This window comes from Trichosurus vulpecula, chromosome 4, assembly GCF_011100635.1.
Source record: "Trichosurus vulpecula isolate mTriVul1 chromosome 4, mTriVul1.pri, whole genome shotgun sequence".
In the NCBI taxonomy this organism is placed as follows: Eukaryota; Metazoa; Chordata; class Mammalia; order Diprotodontia; family Phalangeridae; genus Trichosurus; species Trichosurus vulpecula.
Window position 1 is genome coordinate 55,120,886 of NC_050576.1, and position 15,516 is coordinate 55,136,401.

At 39.7% G+C, this 15,516-nt stretch overlaps 1 protein-coding gene across 1 annotated transcript in view; it reads right to left on the minus strand.

The window, feature by feature from the left end:
• Nucleotides 1-7,119: 7,119 nt before the first annotated feature.
• The window catches only part of SH2D1B (SH2 domain containing 1B), a 33,060-nt gene continuing 24,663 nt past the window's right edge, over nucleotides 7,120-15,516 (minus strand). The window contains exons 3-4 of the mRNA XM_036753189.1: nucleotides 8,036-8,210; nucleotides 7,120-7,160 (exon numbers count right to left, since the gene is read on the minus strand). Of these exons, the coding sequence (XP_036609084.1) occupies nucleotides 7,120-7,160; nucleotides 8,036-8,210 (216 nt within the window). The remainder of the gene's footprint in view (nucleotides 7,161-8,035; nucleotides 8,211-15,516) is intronic.

A 15,516-nucleotide genomic window follows, 5' to 3' on the forward strand; every position in this document is an offset into this window, starting at 1 on the left:
AACCAACATCATCACAGGGTGATGTCTTGGCTTTTGAGTGAAACAGGGTGATGTCTTGGCTTTTGAGTGAATTGGATTTCAGTGAGGCAGAGTTGCACAAAGTTGTCAGCCTCACTCTCTCTTCCTGAGTCATCAAAGTCCAGTGCCAAGACAAAAGTCAAGATGATGGAGTCTTTGATATCTGACCAAGCTCTAAGCACTCCACTGTGCCTGCTTCAGCCGCCTTCATGGCTGTTGGAATAAATTGTTCTCATCTGCCCATTCTGTGAGGGAAAGTCTTCACGTGTTTGGGGTAGACAATCCACTATCTCACCATTGGGTCTGAGGCCCGTTGGTTACCCTGTACCTGGTTTAGCCCATCTGCCAAGATGGCATATTAGCAAGGCCCCTAGCATACCCAGGATGGTCTGCTAGCACAGATTCTTTGATCTGCATTTATAAAGGAAAGACAGTTTCAAAAGGGTTAGTAATCTTTCTTTAATTAAAGATGTGTAAGTAAAGAAGGTCAGCACCCTGAATGTGGAGACAAGCAGAGAAACATAGAGAAATTAGCACAGAGATCCAATAGACAGGGCTCCAACTGTCTAGTAATCTTGGTACACACTTTAACATTTCCACACATCACCAGACCAGGACAGCACCGACATCTGAGTATTGGGGGGGGGGGGGCGGTGGGGGCGGAGCTCCTTAACAAACGGCTACCCAGAGTCTGGTCCAGAAAATCAAAAGGTCCTTTTCATGAGCGAGCCCCCAAGCAAAATGCCAGTCTCTCAGAATATATACACTTTCTCAGAGCCAGAGGCATGAAGGCCTACATGACTGGCAAGACAAAATGCCTGGGGATAAGAGATTGTTATGGCTATGGATCCTGGGAAACTAAACTCCAAAAAATACTAACAAAAGTCCATTTTGCTTACACTTACAGATGGTTATACCAAGGTGTGTCCAATGTGCACATTACAGCTTCTTGGAATCACAGGTAAGAGTTCTGTGGCAGATGGACACCAAAGGTTGATGTTTAGCCCTGAAAAATACTTGGCAAGCCCTCACACCAGAGTTACTAGTCCTCCTCGAACACCTCACAGGATAAATAGGAAATAATTAAAATAGGGAAGGCACTAGAATTAAGAGGGGTTTGAAAAGCCTTCCTGTAAAAGATGGGGTTTTAAAAGAAGCCAGGAAAGTCAGTAGGTGGAATTGAGGGAGAGTGTTCCAGGCTTGGGGGAAAGCCAGAAAAAATGCTTGGAGTCTTTTGTTTATGGTTAGGAGGTGAGTGTCACTGGGTCAAAGAGTATTTGCTGGGGAGTAAGGTGTAAGAAGGTTGGAGAGGCAGGAGGGGACCAGGTTATGAAGGGCTCTAAACGCCAAACAGAGAATTCTGTTTTTAATCCTGAAGTTGATAAGCAGCCACTATACAGGGTCTGGACACACAGGCAAAAATGCGTATTTTCAAGAAATGAAATGAATGAAATTTTCAACATTTTATTGAATTGAAATATTAACAAATAACATCTTCAATATGATTTCCATCATTTGTTGATGCGCTTTGCAAGATTCACATGAACTCGATGCAATAACTCCACATTGCCATCAATTTTAGCACATTCACTCTTCATGCGTTCAATCAAGTGTGTGGTATCTGTGATTTTCATTGAGTACACCTTCTCCTTTAGCATACCTCAGAAAAGGAAGTCAAGGGGGCTAAGGTCTGTTAATATTCCAAATATTTCAAAATATGCCTTTTTGCCTATGTGTCCAGACTTTAGGGACGCCCTATAGTTTGTTGGGAGTTGGGAGTAGGGGGTGGGACATGATCAGACCTACATTTTAGTGGTTGGATGGACAATGGATTCCAGCAGGGGGAGTCTTTAGGCAGGTAGACCCACCTGCAGACCATTTCAATAGTACAGGTGTGAGGGGATAAAGGCCCTCTTGTCAGAGGAGAAAAGGAGGCATTTTTGAGAGATGTTGCAAAGGTGAAATCAATAGGCCTTGGCAACAGCTTAGATATGAGGGGTGAGAGATAGTGAGGAATCCAGGTTGACTCCTCCAGTTGGGAGCCTGAGGGCCTGGCAAAGTGACATTTACCCCTCTGGAAAATGTCTTATCTGTAAAACAAGAGGGTTGAACTAGATGACCTCGGGGCTTCCTTCCAACTCAAAATCTGTGATCCAGTTGATCTGTTGAGGATGTTGCAAATAAAATTCTGACATTAGTTGGAGATTACAGAATTGAAGAATCTCAGAGTTGGAAGGGACCTCTTTATTATCTCCCTTCTGAACTTTGTAATAACTCCCAAACTTGTCTACCCCTCTCCAGTCAACTTGGGAGTGCCTGGTTTAGGTCCTGTGACTTTTTGACATTTTTATCAATGACTTGGATAAATATAGAGGGGCATCCTTATCAAATCTGTGGATGACAAAAAAAACTAAGAGGGATAATTGGCACACTGAATGACAGAAGTAGGGTCTAAAAAGATTTTTGACAACTAGAACATGGATCTAGATCCAATAAGGTGGAATTGAACAGGGATAAATGGAAAGCCTCAAAACTGGGTTTTTAAAAAATTGCCTTCCAAAATACATAATAGAGAATGTATAGTGAGATGGCAATATATCTAAAAATGATCCGGGAGTCCGCATATTGTGCAATCTCAGTACAGTTCAGCCGTGTGAAATGGCACCTGAGAAAGAAGACACAATTTAGGGCTGCATTCAAAGAAGAATAGATTCTAGGAATAAGGAGGGATAATCCCTATTGTGCTCAGCTCTGGGCATGACAGGAAGGACATTAATAAACTGGCTAATGTCCCAAGGAGGGTAAAGCAGAATTGTGAAGCAGCTTGAGTGCATGCCATAGAATTATTTGAATAAATTTGAGAAGTTTAACCTGAAGGAGAATAGAATGGTGGGCAGGGGTGATAACTATCTTCAGGTGGCAGAGGAATTAATTCAACTTGTTCCACTTGACCCCAGGTAGCAGGAGTAGGAGAAATGGGTAGAAGGCAGAAAGAAGTATAAGAGCTCAGAAAAAAGTGCTACAAATTACAGCTATCCAAAAGGATAATGGACTGCCTACCGTAGGAGAGAATAGGAGAGATCTGAAACAGAGAGACCAATAAGAAGGTTAGAATAGGAGAGATCTGAAACAGAGAGACCAATAAGAAGGTTATTGCAATAGTCTAGGCATGAGGGGATGAAGATCTGCACCAGGGTAGTGGCTACATGAATGGAGAAAAGGGGATGCATACAAGAGGTATTGCAAAGATAAACAGTTTGGGTCTATAGGGTAAGCTCGAATGAGGAGTGTAAATGAAAGGATGACACTCTGGTGGTGAGCCTGGGTGCCTGGGACAATGATGGTGTCCTTGGCAGGAAGAATTCCATACTCTGTAGCCCTAATCACTCAGCTATGCCCTCTGGGGTAACATGAAATGTCTTCTCTTTCCCATAATGCCTTTGAGGCATTGAGCATGAGGAATGGAAGTCTAGTACTGGAAATATCTCATGTTGCAGAGAAGGATACTTGCCAAAGATTACACTAGCGTCAATGCCAGGCCTACACTCAAGGCTCCTGACTCTTACTGCTGTATCAAGAACTTTAAAAATATCTATCATATCCTTCTTTTCCAGTCTAAATACACCTACTCCCTTATATAAAGCACTTTCTTTTTTATTAATTAATTTTTTTTTTTAGTTTACAACACTCAGTTCCACAAGTTTTTGAGTTCCAAATATTCTCCTTCCCCCTCCCCGCCAAGATGCCATGTAATTCGATACAGGTTCTACACATGCCTTCACATTAAACTTCTTTTCCAATAATCAAATTGTAAAGAAGAATTATAACCAGTGAAATGAACCATAAGAACGATGTAACAAAACCAAAAATAAAATAAAATTAAATTTTTAACAAAGAGAGCAAATAATTTGCTTCAATCTGCATTCAGATTCCGAAATTCTATCTCTGGATGTGAACAGTTTTTTTCCATCTTGAGTCTTTTGGAGCTGTCTGAGAACCTTGCATTGGTGAAAAGAGCCAGGTCTATCAAAGTTAGTCATCACAGAAGCAATGTGTCCGTAGCTGTGTACCATGTTCTCCTTGTTCTGCTCCCTTCATTCATTATCAGATCCAGGTTCTTATGAAGTTCATCTACTCCTCATTTCTTGTAGATAAAGCACTTTCTTTATGACAACCCTGGAGGAGGGTACTCTGGGTATCAATATCCACATTCCATAGATAAGAGAACTGTGTCTCAAAAAGGTTAATTTGGCTTGCTCTAAATCACCAGGCTAGGAAGTATCAAATTCTGAATTTGGACCCAGTTCCTATGTTTCTAGCTTCATTGTTCTTTTTTTTTTTACATTTAATTTTTATTTTTTTCTCATTTACTCATTATTCTTCCTATTGCACTGCAAAATTGATCCCAGAACCTACTAAGAGTTCCTGAGATTTATGTCGATAAATCATTAGTCATTATTATGGTACAGGGATGAGAAAAAAAAGTCTAGTTGGACTTGATGGCCACTGAGGTCCTTCTCTCTGTGTGAGTCTGTGACTTAGGTCCAGTGTCCTTCTGAATACTGTCATATTCTACAGATTTCCTTCTCTTCTAGCTGTCAGTGAATGGCTGTGAATGTGATATAAGAACTCACACACTCATAATTTTTAAACTGAAAGTACTCTACAGCCAGGAGTGTGCTAGAGCTCACTTGGATGGCCTGAGGAGAACATTGTTAAATTTTCTATGTAAACTTTTATGGCTCAGAAATCAGGAAATTTTACAAACCATGGCTTGATGTATTTTTTTGTCAACTGTATAGAATTAGGAAAGTGCTGATAATGCAGATAAAATTTAAAAGTGTATCAAGAGTAATCCCCCCCTCCCCGCCCCCCCCCCCCCGCCACCTCCCGAGAGCCAGTTGTTAAAATATTCATCAGCATAACCCTGGACACAACTCATAAGTGTCACAAGGGTCAAATCTAGATTTTGATTGACACCAAGTCATGAGCTCTTTCCACTTTCCCGAGCCCGCTCTTTTCCAAGCTGAAAAGCTTTCTAGTCTGAGCCTGGCAATGAACTATGTCTGTCATCTGAGTAGCAATCTTACTAAGTTCAGAGACTCACCATCAGGGTGGTTGGCCTTGGTGAAGAAAGGTTTTTCTATTTTGTTTTGGGTTTTGTTTGTTTTTTGGTCAAAGCAAAACACATAGACAATTTATAAGGTGTCAAATAGTTGTGATTTGCTTAAAAGGTTGGAATTCAAGTGTTAACCAGGTAGACCAGGAGAGGGGCTGAGAATCACTTTCCTCTTCCAGATAGTCATAGAATCAGAGACCAGAAAAACCGAAAAGGACCCCAGAGCTCACCTAGTTTGGCAGCTTCACTTTACTGCCAATAAGCATCAACAATTATGGGACACTCACTGTGTACAGAGTACATCACAGGATGTTGTGGGAGCATAAAGGAAGAAAGAATTTCTGCTCTTGTGGAAATTACAGTTTAATGGGGATGTGTGATAATTACAATAAACATGATAGCATTTATCTAGTGAGTTAAGGTTTTGCCAAGCACTTCACAAATATGATCATATTTTATCCTCAGAACAACCTTGAGAGCTAGATGCTATTACTATGTTCATTTTATAGATGAGGAAACTGAGGCAGACAAAAGTTAAATGACAAACCCAGCCAGGGTCATGCAACTGGATAAGTGTCTGAGGCCACATTAGAACTCAGGTCTTTCTGACTCCAGGCCCCAAACACTATCCACTGTAGCACATGAAGCTAGGAGGATCCACCTAATCACTTTCAAACTGATCACAACTAGCACACAGAGAGAGGTACATAAAGTCTAGGAGTTTGGAATGTGAGACAGGATTAATTAATTAGAGTTTCGTGGAAATGTTGAATCTAAAGTAGTGGGAGGTTTTTTGTCTTTGATTTTTTATGACATAAGTGGATAGAAGGGAGATGAGAATCCAAAGAGGAGAGAAGAAGGAAGAATAGTACAGAAAGTAGTGACGAAAGTGTTATGTAAGAAATGCCCAGCGTGTGGGGGGAGCCACCCCAAAAAAGGGCATTCCATCAGAGCCAGCAGAAACAGAGGTTGATTGAGAAGAGTCTCTAAGATTTCCTTTTTTCAAAAATAATTTTTATTTTTTATTATGAACTTAAACATCAACAAACATGAATATGCCAATATACAAAGAACAAAAAAAAGGACTGTACATGAGATTCAAAGTTTTTTTTTTCTTAAGTGTATATTAAATTTAATCTAGTAAAAGAGTCAAGGTCAAGGCAAGAGACTTCCCAGAGATCTAGGCTACTCTCACTTTTGCCAATTCTCTAGACATCCACTACATTCCCAGAGGTAGACCCTCTGACACGTGGGATGCTGAGTTCAAGAATGCCTTTGGCCCACTTCCACATGGGGATGATTGGTGGGAATTAAGAGCGGATTAGATGAGAGTTCCCTGGGATCACACAAGAGACTTAAGGGGTCTTTCTTAATTATATATGGGAGGCAGATGACACTTCTACTGTCCCTTTCTTGTTATTTACACTGTCTTTATAGCTTAACTGACTGCTTTGGGATTAATATCTCTTGAATAGTCTGGCAATAGAGAATATTGTACTAGATGGGAGATAAGGGAATAATTTATATAATAGATTACTTCAAAATAATCACACTGAATCTGGAGCTCCAGAGTCTAAGTTCTGAGATCAGAGGTTTCAAGGATCTCATACTGGGTTATGGTGAGGACTGTCTGGGTTGTATGTGGAGTGAGGCTATGTCTTAAACTCTCAGGCTTTGCTCTGACTACCCGCTTTAGCCTTGCGGGCACCCGGCGCAGACGTCACTGGGGAAGAGGGGTGCAGCGTCTCTAGGTTACATTGGTATTTCCAGTTATACAGGCAGTTTCCTTTCTTGGAGCATAACTGGACATAAAGTCAAGGCGAACAGGCATGGACTGCCCAATTCTCTGACTGGCAGGAAGGCCCGAGTTCAAGTGCTAGGAGGTAGTGATTAAAACCATAGGAGAATTGGAGAGGGTGAGGGGCTCTGTCCCAACAGTAGGTGGCCTCTCTTCATGTTTCACCATCAGGCTTGATTAGAATTCAGGGCAAGACTTGCACATACTCATCACTGTTGACATTCACTGAAAAGAAACAGGAGAATAAACTGTGATGCTTTGCAGCTATCCTGAAGCCCCCAAGCAAAAGGGTACGAATCTTCCCTCCCACACTTTGGCAGCCTGGAGTATATAACCTTTTAGAAGCAGTGAAGTGGAACAGTGGATGATGTCATGGGCCTGGGGTCAGGAAGACCTGAGTTCACATTTAGCCTTAGACCCTTACTACTTGTGTGCCCCTGGGTAAGCCACTTAACTTCTTTGTGCCTCAATTTCCTCAACTGTAAAATGGGGATCGTAGTAGCACCTCCCCCACCCAGAGTTGTAGTGAGGATCAAATGAGATAATATTTAGAAAGCACAGCACAGGACCTGGCACTGGTTCAGTACCTGGCAGTGGCTCAGTCGTTTTTCAGTCGCATATGACTCTTTGTGATCCCATTTGGGGTTTTCTTGGCAGAGATAGTAGGGTGGTTTGCCATTTCCTTCTCCAGCTCATTTGATGGATGAGGAAACTGAGGCAAACAGGGTTAAGTGACTTGCCCAGGGTCACAGTAAGTGTCTGAGGCTGAATTAGAACTCAGGAAGATGAGTCTTCCTGACTCCAGGCCCAGCACTCTATGCACCCCTATCTGCTCCTGGTACATAGTAAGTGCTTAATAAATGCTTGTTTTCTTCTTTCAAAGGATGGAGCCTTCTTGAGGCAATATAGACCCAAATCTCATCATAGTCCAGGAAATAAGGCTATTCATCTTTATTTTAAAGTAAGGAAACTGAGTCCCAGAGAGATTCTACAACTTACCAGAAGTCATAAAGCTTTCATGCCAGAGCCTGGAGCAATTCTCCTGATACTCAGCATATTAGCTGTCATAAATGGAGATTTTTTAAACAGAGGGTTCTTACCATAGTCATCATCCTCCAAAGCAGCCGGTGCTGGTGGGTTTCTCTCACCCTGGTATATGTTATTCTTCTGTACTGGATAACGAAGATGAACCACTAGTCCTTGATCTGGTTTTTCAAACTTGGAGATTAGTTCTTTTAGGTTTGGAAATAACATCTTTTTAATATTTTCTGCTGTCTATAAGGATAGAGAACAGAGCAGTCATTGCTGTGCCACTGCCAAATGGCATCTCTCTAAAGAGAAGAAGATTGAAGACAGAGCAAGGAGCCACCATTTCTGGCTAGAAAATTGACTTTGCTTATATTAATACCTGTCGATTTTAAGGCCAAAACCCTAACTTGGTCATGGGAGAAGTTAACGGTGAACAATTATCAACCAATAAATCATTCAAAAAATCATCAAAAAAAAATCATATGCCCTTCCTAGGTTGAAAGTTCCATGGAGGCAATGGCTAATAGTGTCTTATCTAAATTTTGTATGTCTCATAATGCCTAGCACAGTCCCACGCTTCCCACAGCAGTTACTTCATTTTTTTTTGTTGAATTGAATAGAAAAAATTTTCACTGCCTAATATTAGCTAATTTATTCACTAGAGTTCAGTTATGAAGAACAAAATTAGTCATAGTACTCCTCAGAACCCTTCAATGGCCCACTATTAGGGCTGCTAGTTGGTAGCTGATAGGAGGTGAAGTCAGGAAGTGGAGTTCAAATCCTGCTCCAGACACTTACTAGCTTTGTGGCACTAGGAGAGTCGTTTAACTTCTGTCTGCCTCATGTAAAATGGGGATATTAATAGCACCTACCTCACAGGATTGTTGTGAGGATCAAATGAGGTATTTGTAAAATTTCTATAAGCCTCGATGTGCTACCTGCATGTTATTATTCTTGCCTATTGAATAAACTCCGAACTTTCAACCTATAATTCAGGCTCATGGGAATTCTTGATTCTATTAAGTTCAACAACAACAACAAAATGTTAAATAAATACTGTATGTGAAGCACAATACTAGATAAGGGGATACAAAGACAAAAACAAATAACTGTTCCTGCCTTCAAGGACCCATTCTACTGGGTGACACAACATGTATTCAGATAAGGACATAGAAGATCATCGTAAGTAGAAGAGAACAGTAAGAAACATTGGGATTGGAAAAGGTTTCTTCTAGCAAATGGCTCTGGAACTGAGCACTGAACCAAAGAAAGGATTCTAAGGAGCAGAGGGGAAAGGGAATGCATTCTAGACATGAGCAAGAAACAGCCTGTAGAAAGACAGATGTAGAAGATGGGATACGGCATCTGGGGGACAGGAAGTAGACCTATTTAGCTGCACCACAGAGTATGTGAATGAGTGTAATATGAAATAAGTCTGGGAAAGTAAGTTGGAGCCCAATTGTGAAGGACTTTGTATGTCAAGCTAAAAGGTTTGCATTTTTTTTCCGTAGAGGCAATGCAAAGTCACTGAATATCCTTGAGCAGGAAAGTAACATGGTGAGATCTGTTCTTTAGGAAGATGATTTCTGGCAGCTATGTGGATGGTAGATTAGAGAGAGCTAAAAATGGAAGGAGAAAGGCCAAGGAGAAAAGGAGGCTATTATGATAATCCAGTTAAGAGACCGAGATGGAGCTAAATTACAGCAGAGGTTGTGTGAATGGAAACAGGGTGACAGAGGAGAGGGGCATTGGGGAGGCTGGATTGAATAGACATTGTGACTAATTGGATTTGGCAACATAAGAAAGGGAAGAGTTATGATGTCTCCAAATTTGCCACATGGGAATGTGTTGGTTGCATCTTCAAGAGTAAAAGGAAAGTTTGTAGAAGGGGCAGGTGGGGAGTGAGGGGAAGGAGAGAAGGGAAATGAGTTCCATTTTGGACCTATGGTTTTTGAGCTATCTCTCAGACATCCAGGTGGAAATATCCACAGATAGCTGATGGTATGGTACAGGAATTTACATGGGAGATTAAATACTGGAACTGGAAGTCATTTGCCCAGAGATGATTGTTCAAACCAGAGAAGTTAATGAAATCACCAAGAAAGAGGGTATAGAGAAAGAAGAGCAGAAACTTGATCACTTAGGGGGCAGGACATGGATGATGATAGAACCAAGCAAACTGAAAAAGACATTTACAGGGGTAAGAATAGACAGAGTCCAGAGAGGGCAGAATCATGGAAACCAAAAAAGTAGAGTATCCATGTTTCATTTTGTATTACAGATATTTTTGAATATGATATACCCTGTTGTTATACTTGTTTCAATAGGTTCTTCTCCAGAAGCTAAAGACAGAGCAACAGTAAATGATGTTAGCACAGTTTAAAAAACAGGGGACAGATTATTATATTTTAGATTGATTTTTTTAAAAGGTTTAAAGCTAATAAATTTTTTCTTGGACTTTTGATAATTAAAAAAATTCAGTGGCCTTACCAATTCTCATATATTGCATGACATTTCTTTCCTTCTTTCTTAATTAGTAAAATTAAAAAATACATGCAAATATAGGTAAAATTTTATTATCCTGAAAATGCTGCATTGCTTTACCCTAATTTTTTCATTAAATTTTATTTTTTCCATTACAAAACTTGACTTTCTCTCCCTCTTACCAACAACCACTCCCATCACTACCTTTGGGGGTAAAAAAACGAAAACCAAGACTCTTGTAACAGATATGCATAGCCAAGGACAACAAATTCCAACATTGGCCATGTCCAAAAAATATACATCTCATTCTGTACCCTGGGTCCATCACCTCTTTGTTAGGAGGCAAGTAACATAGTTCATCATCAGTAAACAATAGGGGAATATAAAGAAATTAAAATTACCAAAGACCTCAAGAAGAAGAAAACTTAAATATCTTGAGCATAAGCAGATAAACCAACAGGGAAGGTACTAATAGCAGAAGACAATATGGCCTCCAGATCATCTAAATAAGTCTACATTTATACATAAGTATTGCAGGACAAAGGAAAAAGAATCAGTGTTTGTTGAGGCACAATACTCTAAGTTCCCAAGTATATTATTAAGGCAGAATTCATGACTTCAAAGATAACCATGAATATGCCTGAATGGTCCAGAATCGCAGGATATAAGGAATTCTCTGAGTAGAAGGCAGAGGAGTTAAAGCATTTTTTGGAACTCAAAAGTAGCAGACCCACGGACCAGTGTCCCCAGTTTGACCTCCTGGCAAGAACCTTCCAAAACCAGTATGCCCATCTCACAATAGTGACCAGGAGGCCACAGAAAAACATTATGGCAGCAAGCCAAGCCATACTGGTGCTTCCCCCCACACCCCAATGCCAGGGCCCTCCAGCAAGAAGACCACCCACTGGCCTCAAGCCCCTGCTCAGCACTCTCCGGTCTCCACAAGGGTCAGTCCTGCCTTTTTGTAGCACCTGCCGCTGTTGCCACAGCTTCCAAGCTATGTTCCAGCTAGCTGACTGCTTCCTCTCTTCTTCAGCTCTTAACTGCTCTCTCCAACTGCCTCTTAGCTCTGCTCCAACCGTTCGGCGAGCTCCTCCCACCACAGGCTTCCACTGGCTCCAGTCCTAGCCACTCCCCCCCAGGACCCTAAGAGCCCCGCCCCCAAAGCCCACTCAAATGGGCCGGGAAGATCTTCCCATTCACTGATTGCCTTTACACCAAGAGAGCATGAAAGCACATCAGGATGTCCCTGAATGGCTTTAAGAGAAAGATAAGAATCATGAAAGCAAAATTTATGGACACAGAAGAAATAATTGGCAAAATGAAAAACCTCGAATCCCCAGTGGCAGACTTCACTAAAGAAACAAAAGAGAGAATAATTGATTGTGATTGCAAATACTAAGAAGTAAAGGACATCTTAGAAGAAGAGAAGCAAAAATAAAAATATGAAAAGAAAACATGGGAGAGGATTCTGGGAAGATGGTGGAGTACATCAGAAAATTCCAAGCTCTCAAGATTTTTCTTCCCACAAGAGAGATAAAATAGTGCCTCAGGATGAACAAACAGCTGTTAAAAATAATTAAGTATAGTAAGGGCAAAACAGAGGTCTCCTGAGACAATCTAAGAAGATCTGAAGAAAAATCCCAGCATGAAGTTTAGTCTCTGTGAAGAACATACACCTCCAGGCTAGTTCTCCTTAAACAATAAGTGGGAAGCCCTGAGGTTAGCTGGTTTGGGAGGCTGCCTCAACCCCAGCCACAGGAACTTTTACCCCCTGGAAAGTGAGGGTACTTGGGTGTCTAAGCCAGGGAAGATTGAGGCAACCCTCTGTTGACAAGGAACACCAGACCCAGCTGTGCTGCAGAGACCCATCTGGGGGCAAGAAGGAACCAGCACATGCCTGGTGAGTGCAGAAGCAGTGGGATGGGCACACTGCTAGCTGTGGGCACTTACAGGAGGCTGGAGGTCTTGGTTTCAGTTCCAGGCCAGAGGCACCATTCCTCATACCCCAGGCCTAGAGGTGATTACAAAAATCAAGTTACTACTACCAAAAAAAAAATGCACAGGCAAAGAAGAAAGAATCCAACCATAGAGAGTTAATATGGGAATGGAGAAGGCTGGGGTTCATCTTCAGAAGAGGATATTGGAGCAAAGAAACTCTCTTCTACTCCAAAAAGTAATGTCAAATGGTCACCTGCCCAAAAAGAATTCATAAAAGAACTTTAAAAAGACTTTAAAAATCAAATGAGAGAGATTGAGGAAAAACTTTTAAAAATAAGAAGAATCCAAGACAAATAAGATTGTGAAAAGTCAACAAAATAGAAAGGGAGATCTAGAATTTTATTTTTTGGAGGAGGTAAGACAGGGCAATTGGTGTTAAGTGACTTGCCCAAGGTCACATAACTAGTAAGTATGTCAAGTATCTGAAGCTGGATTTGAACTCAGGTCCTCCTGACTCCAGGGCAGGTGCTCTACTCACTGTGCCACCTAGCTGCCTTGAAATCTACAATCTTAAGGAAGAAAATGACTCCTTGAAAATCAGAATTGGGCAAGGGGAAGCCAGCAAAGTTATAAGAGATCAAGAAATAATAAAATAAAATATAAAAAATGAAAAATAGAAGAGAATGTGAAACATCTCATAAGAAAAACAACTGATCTGGAGAACAGATCAAGAAGAGAAAACATAAGAATAATCAGACTACCTGAAAGCTATGATCAAAAAAAGAATCTTGATGCAATAATACAAGAAATAATTAAAGAAAAGTGTCCTGAACCATTAGAACAAGAGGGGAAAGCAGAAACAGAAAAAAAAATCCATTGACCACCACCTGAAAGAGATCCTATGAGGAAAACCCACAGGAATAACAGTCAAATTCCAAAAACCCCAGTTCAAGGATAAAACATTAAGAGTAACAAGAAAAAACCAATTTAAATGTGGTAGTGCCAGAATTAGAATCACACAAGAACTAGTAGTGGTATCACTAAAAGACTGCAGGTCTTGGAACACTATATATCGAAAAGCAAAAGAACTGGAGTTCTGGCCAAAAATATCATACCTAGCAAAGTTAAGCATAATCCTGAATGAAAAAAAAAAAGGATATTTAATGAATTGTCAGACTTTCAGGATTTTGTTAAAAAAAAAAAAAAGAAAAATTGAACTTAATAGAAAATTTGACATACAAAGCCAAGAGACATATAAAGTACACACCAAAGACTAATTACAAGGGACTCAATAAAGACAGACTGTTTACCTTTTATGTATGTAAAAATGTAAAACACATGCCTAAGATTGTTATTGTTATTGGTAATTGGTTAGTTCGTAAGAAAGATTGGGATAGACCTGAGTACGATATAACTTTAAAAAGTAAAGCCATTTAGGAACAGCTAAAAAGAGTAATTGTCTTATTCAAATGAGGTGCAAGAGGAAGAACCAACACAGAGGAATTAGATGGGAGAAGAGGTCTGTTAGTTCTGGAACCCTATTTTTATTGGAAATGGGTTCAAGAGGGAATAATACATATATATCTAGGATAGTATAAAAGTCTTCTAAATTCATAAAGAAATAAAACATTAAGAGGATAGGGAGGGGGAAGAGGATACAGGAAGGATCTTTAGAGGAGAGGGCAAGAGAATAGGTTAAAGGAGGATATAGAAGGGTGTTTAAATTAATGGAAATGGGAGGATAAGGGAGGGATCCTTGGAGGGGTGAAGGGTAAGTAATAAAGGGGCAAGATAATGGGTAGAAGCAAAGTGAGATATCCAGAGGAATAGGAAATAAGAAACACACACAAACATAAAATAAAAAATTTGTTAGGGAAAAAGGAGCAGGGGTGGTAATCACGATCTCAAACAAGGCTAAGGCTAAAATAGATTTAATCAAAAGAGAAAAATAAGAAAATTACACAATGTGTCAGTCATATTTATCAACATTGTTTTGGACTATTTAAAACAACTAGACAGTATAAGATGAGAATATTGCTGTGGAGTAGGAAATGATGAGTTGGTGGATTTGGAAAGATATGGAAAGACTTGGACTTATGAATTAAGAGGTTATTCACCCTCAGAGAAACAGAAGATAAATAAGTATAGTATGGTCTTCCATAGATGCATATGAATGTATATGTGTATATATGACTATGATTATTGATATCTAAGTATATGTTAGTGTATGTATACACAGGAAAATGTGTATATGTATATCTTTGTGTGTATACATGTATATATATGTATATATCTATGTATATGTATATATCTGCATATATGTGTATATATGTATGTGTATGCGTATATATGTGTACACATATGTATACATATTTATGCTTAATTGTAGCCTTCTGGCAGGGGGAGGGGGGAAAAAGGACAAAGTAATAAATGCACAGCAGAGAACAAAAGAAAACTTACAAGGAAGCAAAGAAAAGATGGACATCCCTCAATATAATGCATAGTATTTACTATATAGGCTTTCTTCAGATGGAAATTTATTGCTATATATTTTGAATCCTTCCTCACATTCTGCTGTGCACCTGGCAATGTTTTTCTTCTTCTTCTCTTATTTTATGTTGTTTTAGTTTTAGTATTTAAGTTTGTTTCTTTTTTCTTATTTTGCTTTGAAGTTTAAAATAAAAATTTACAAATAAAAAAAGAAAACATGATGTCTATACAAGCAAAACACGCTGATATTGAAGATAATATATACAGGCAATGTAAGGATTATAGAACTTCCAACAGCACACAAGTCAAAAAAAGCTTGAACATCATAATGCAAGAAACAGTATCAGAAAACTTCCCAGAATTTTTGGTCACAGAAAACAAAGTACCAATCAAAAGAATCTACAAGGTGCCTCCAGGAAAAAAAAAGCCCTATGCTGCAAACTCCAAGACACATAGTGATTAAACTTAATTCCAATGAGAAACAACAAATTCTGCAAGGGACCAGAAGAAAGATCTTCAAATATAAAAGAAAAGAAATTTGAGTAGTACCAAACTTTTGTACCCATTAAAAACCACCAGAAGAGTATGTTCTGAAGAGCAAAGGAGCTCAAGATGCCATCCAAGGTAACATTCCCCA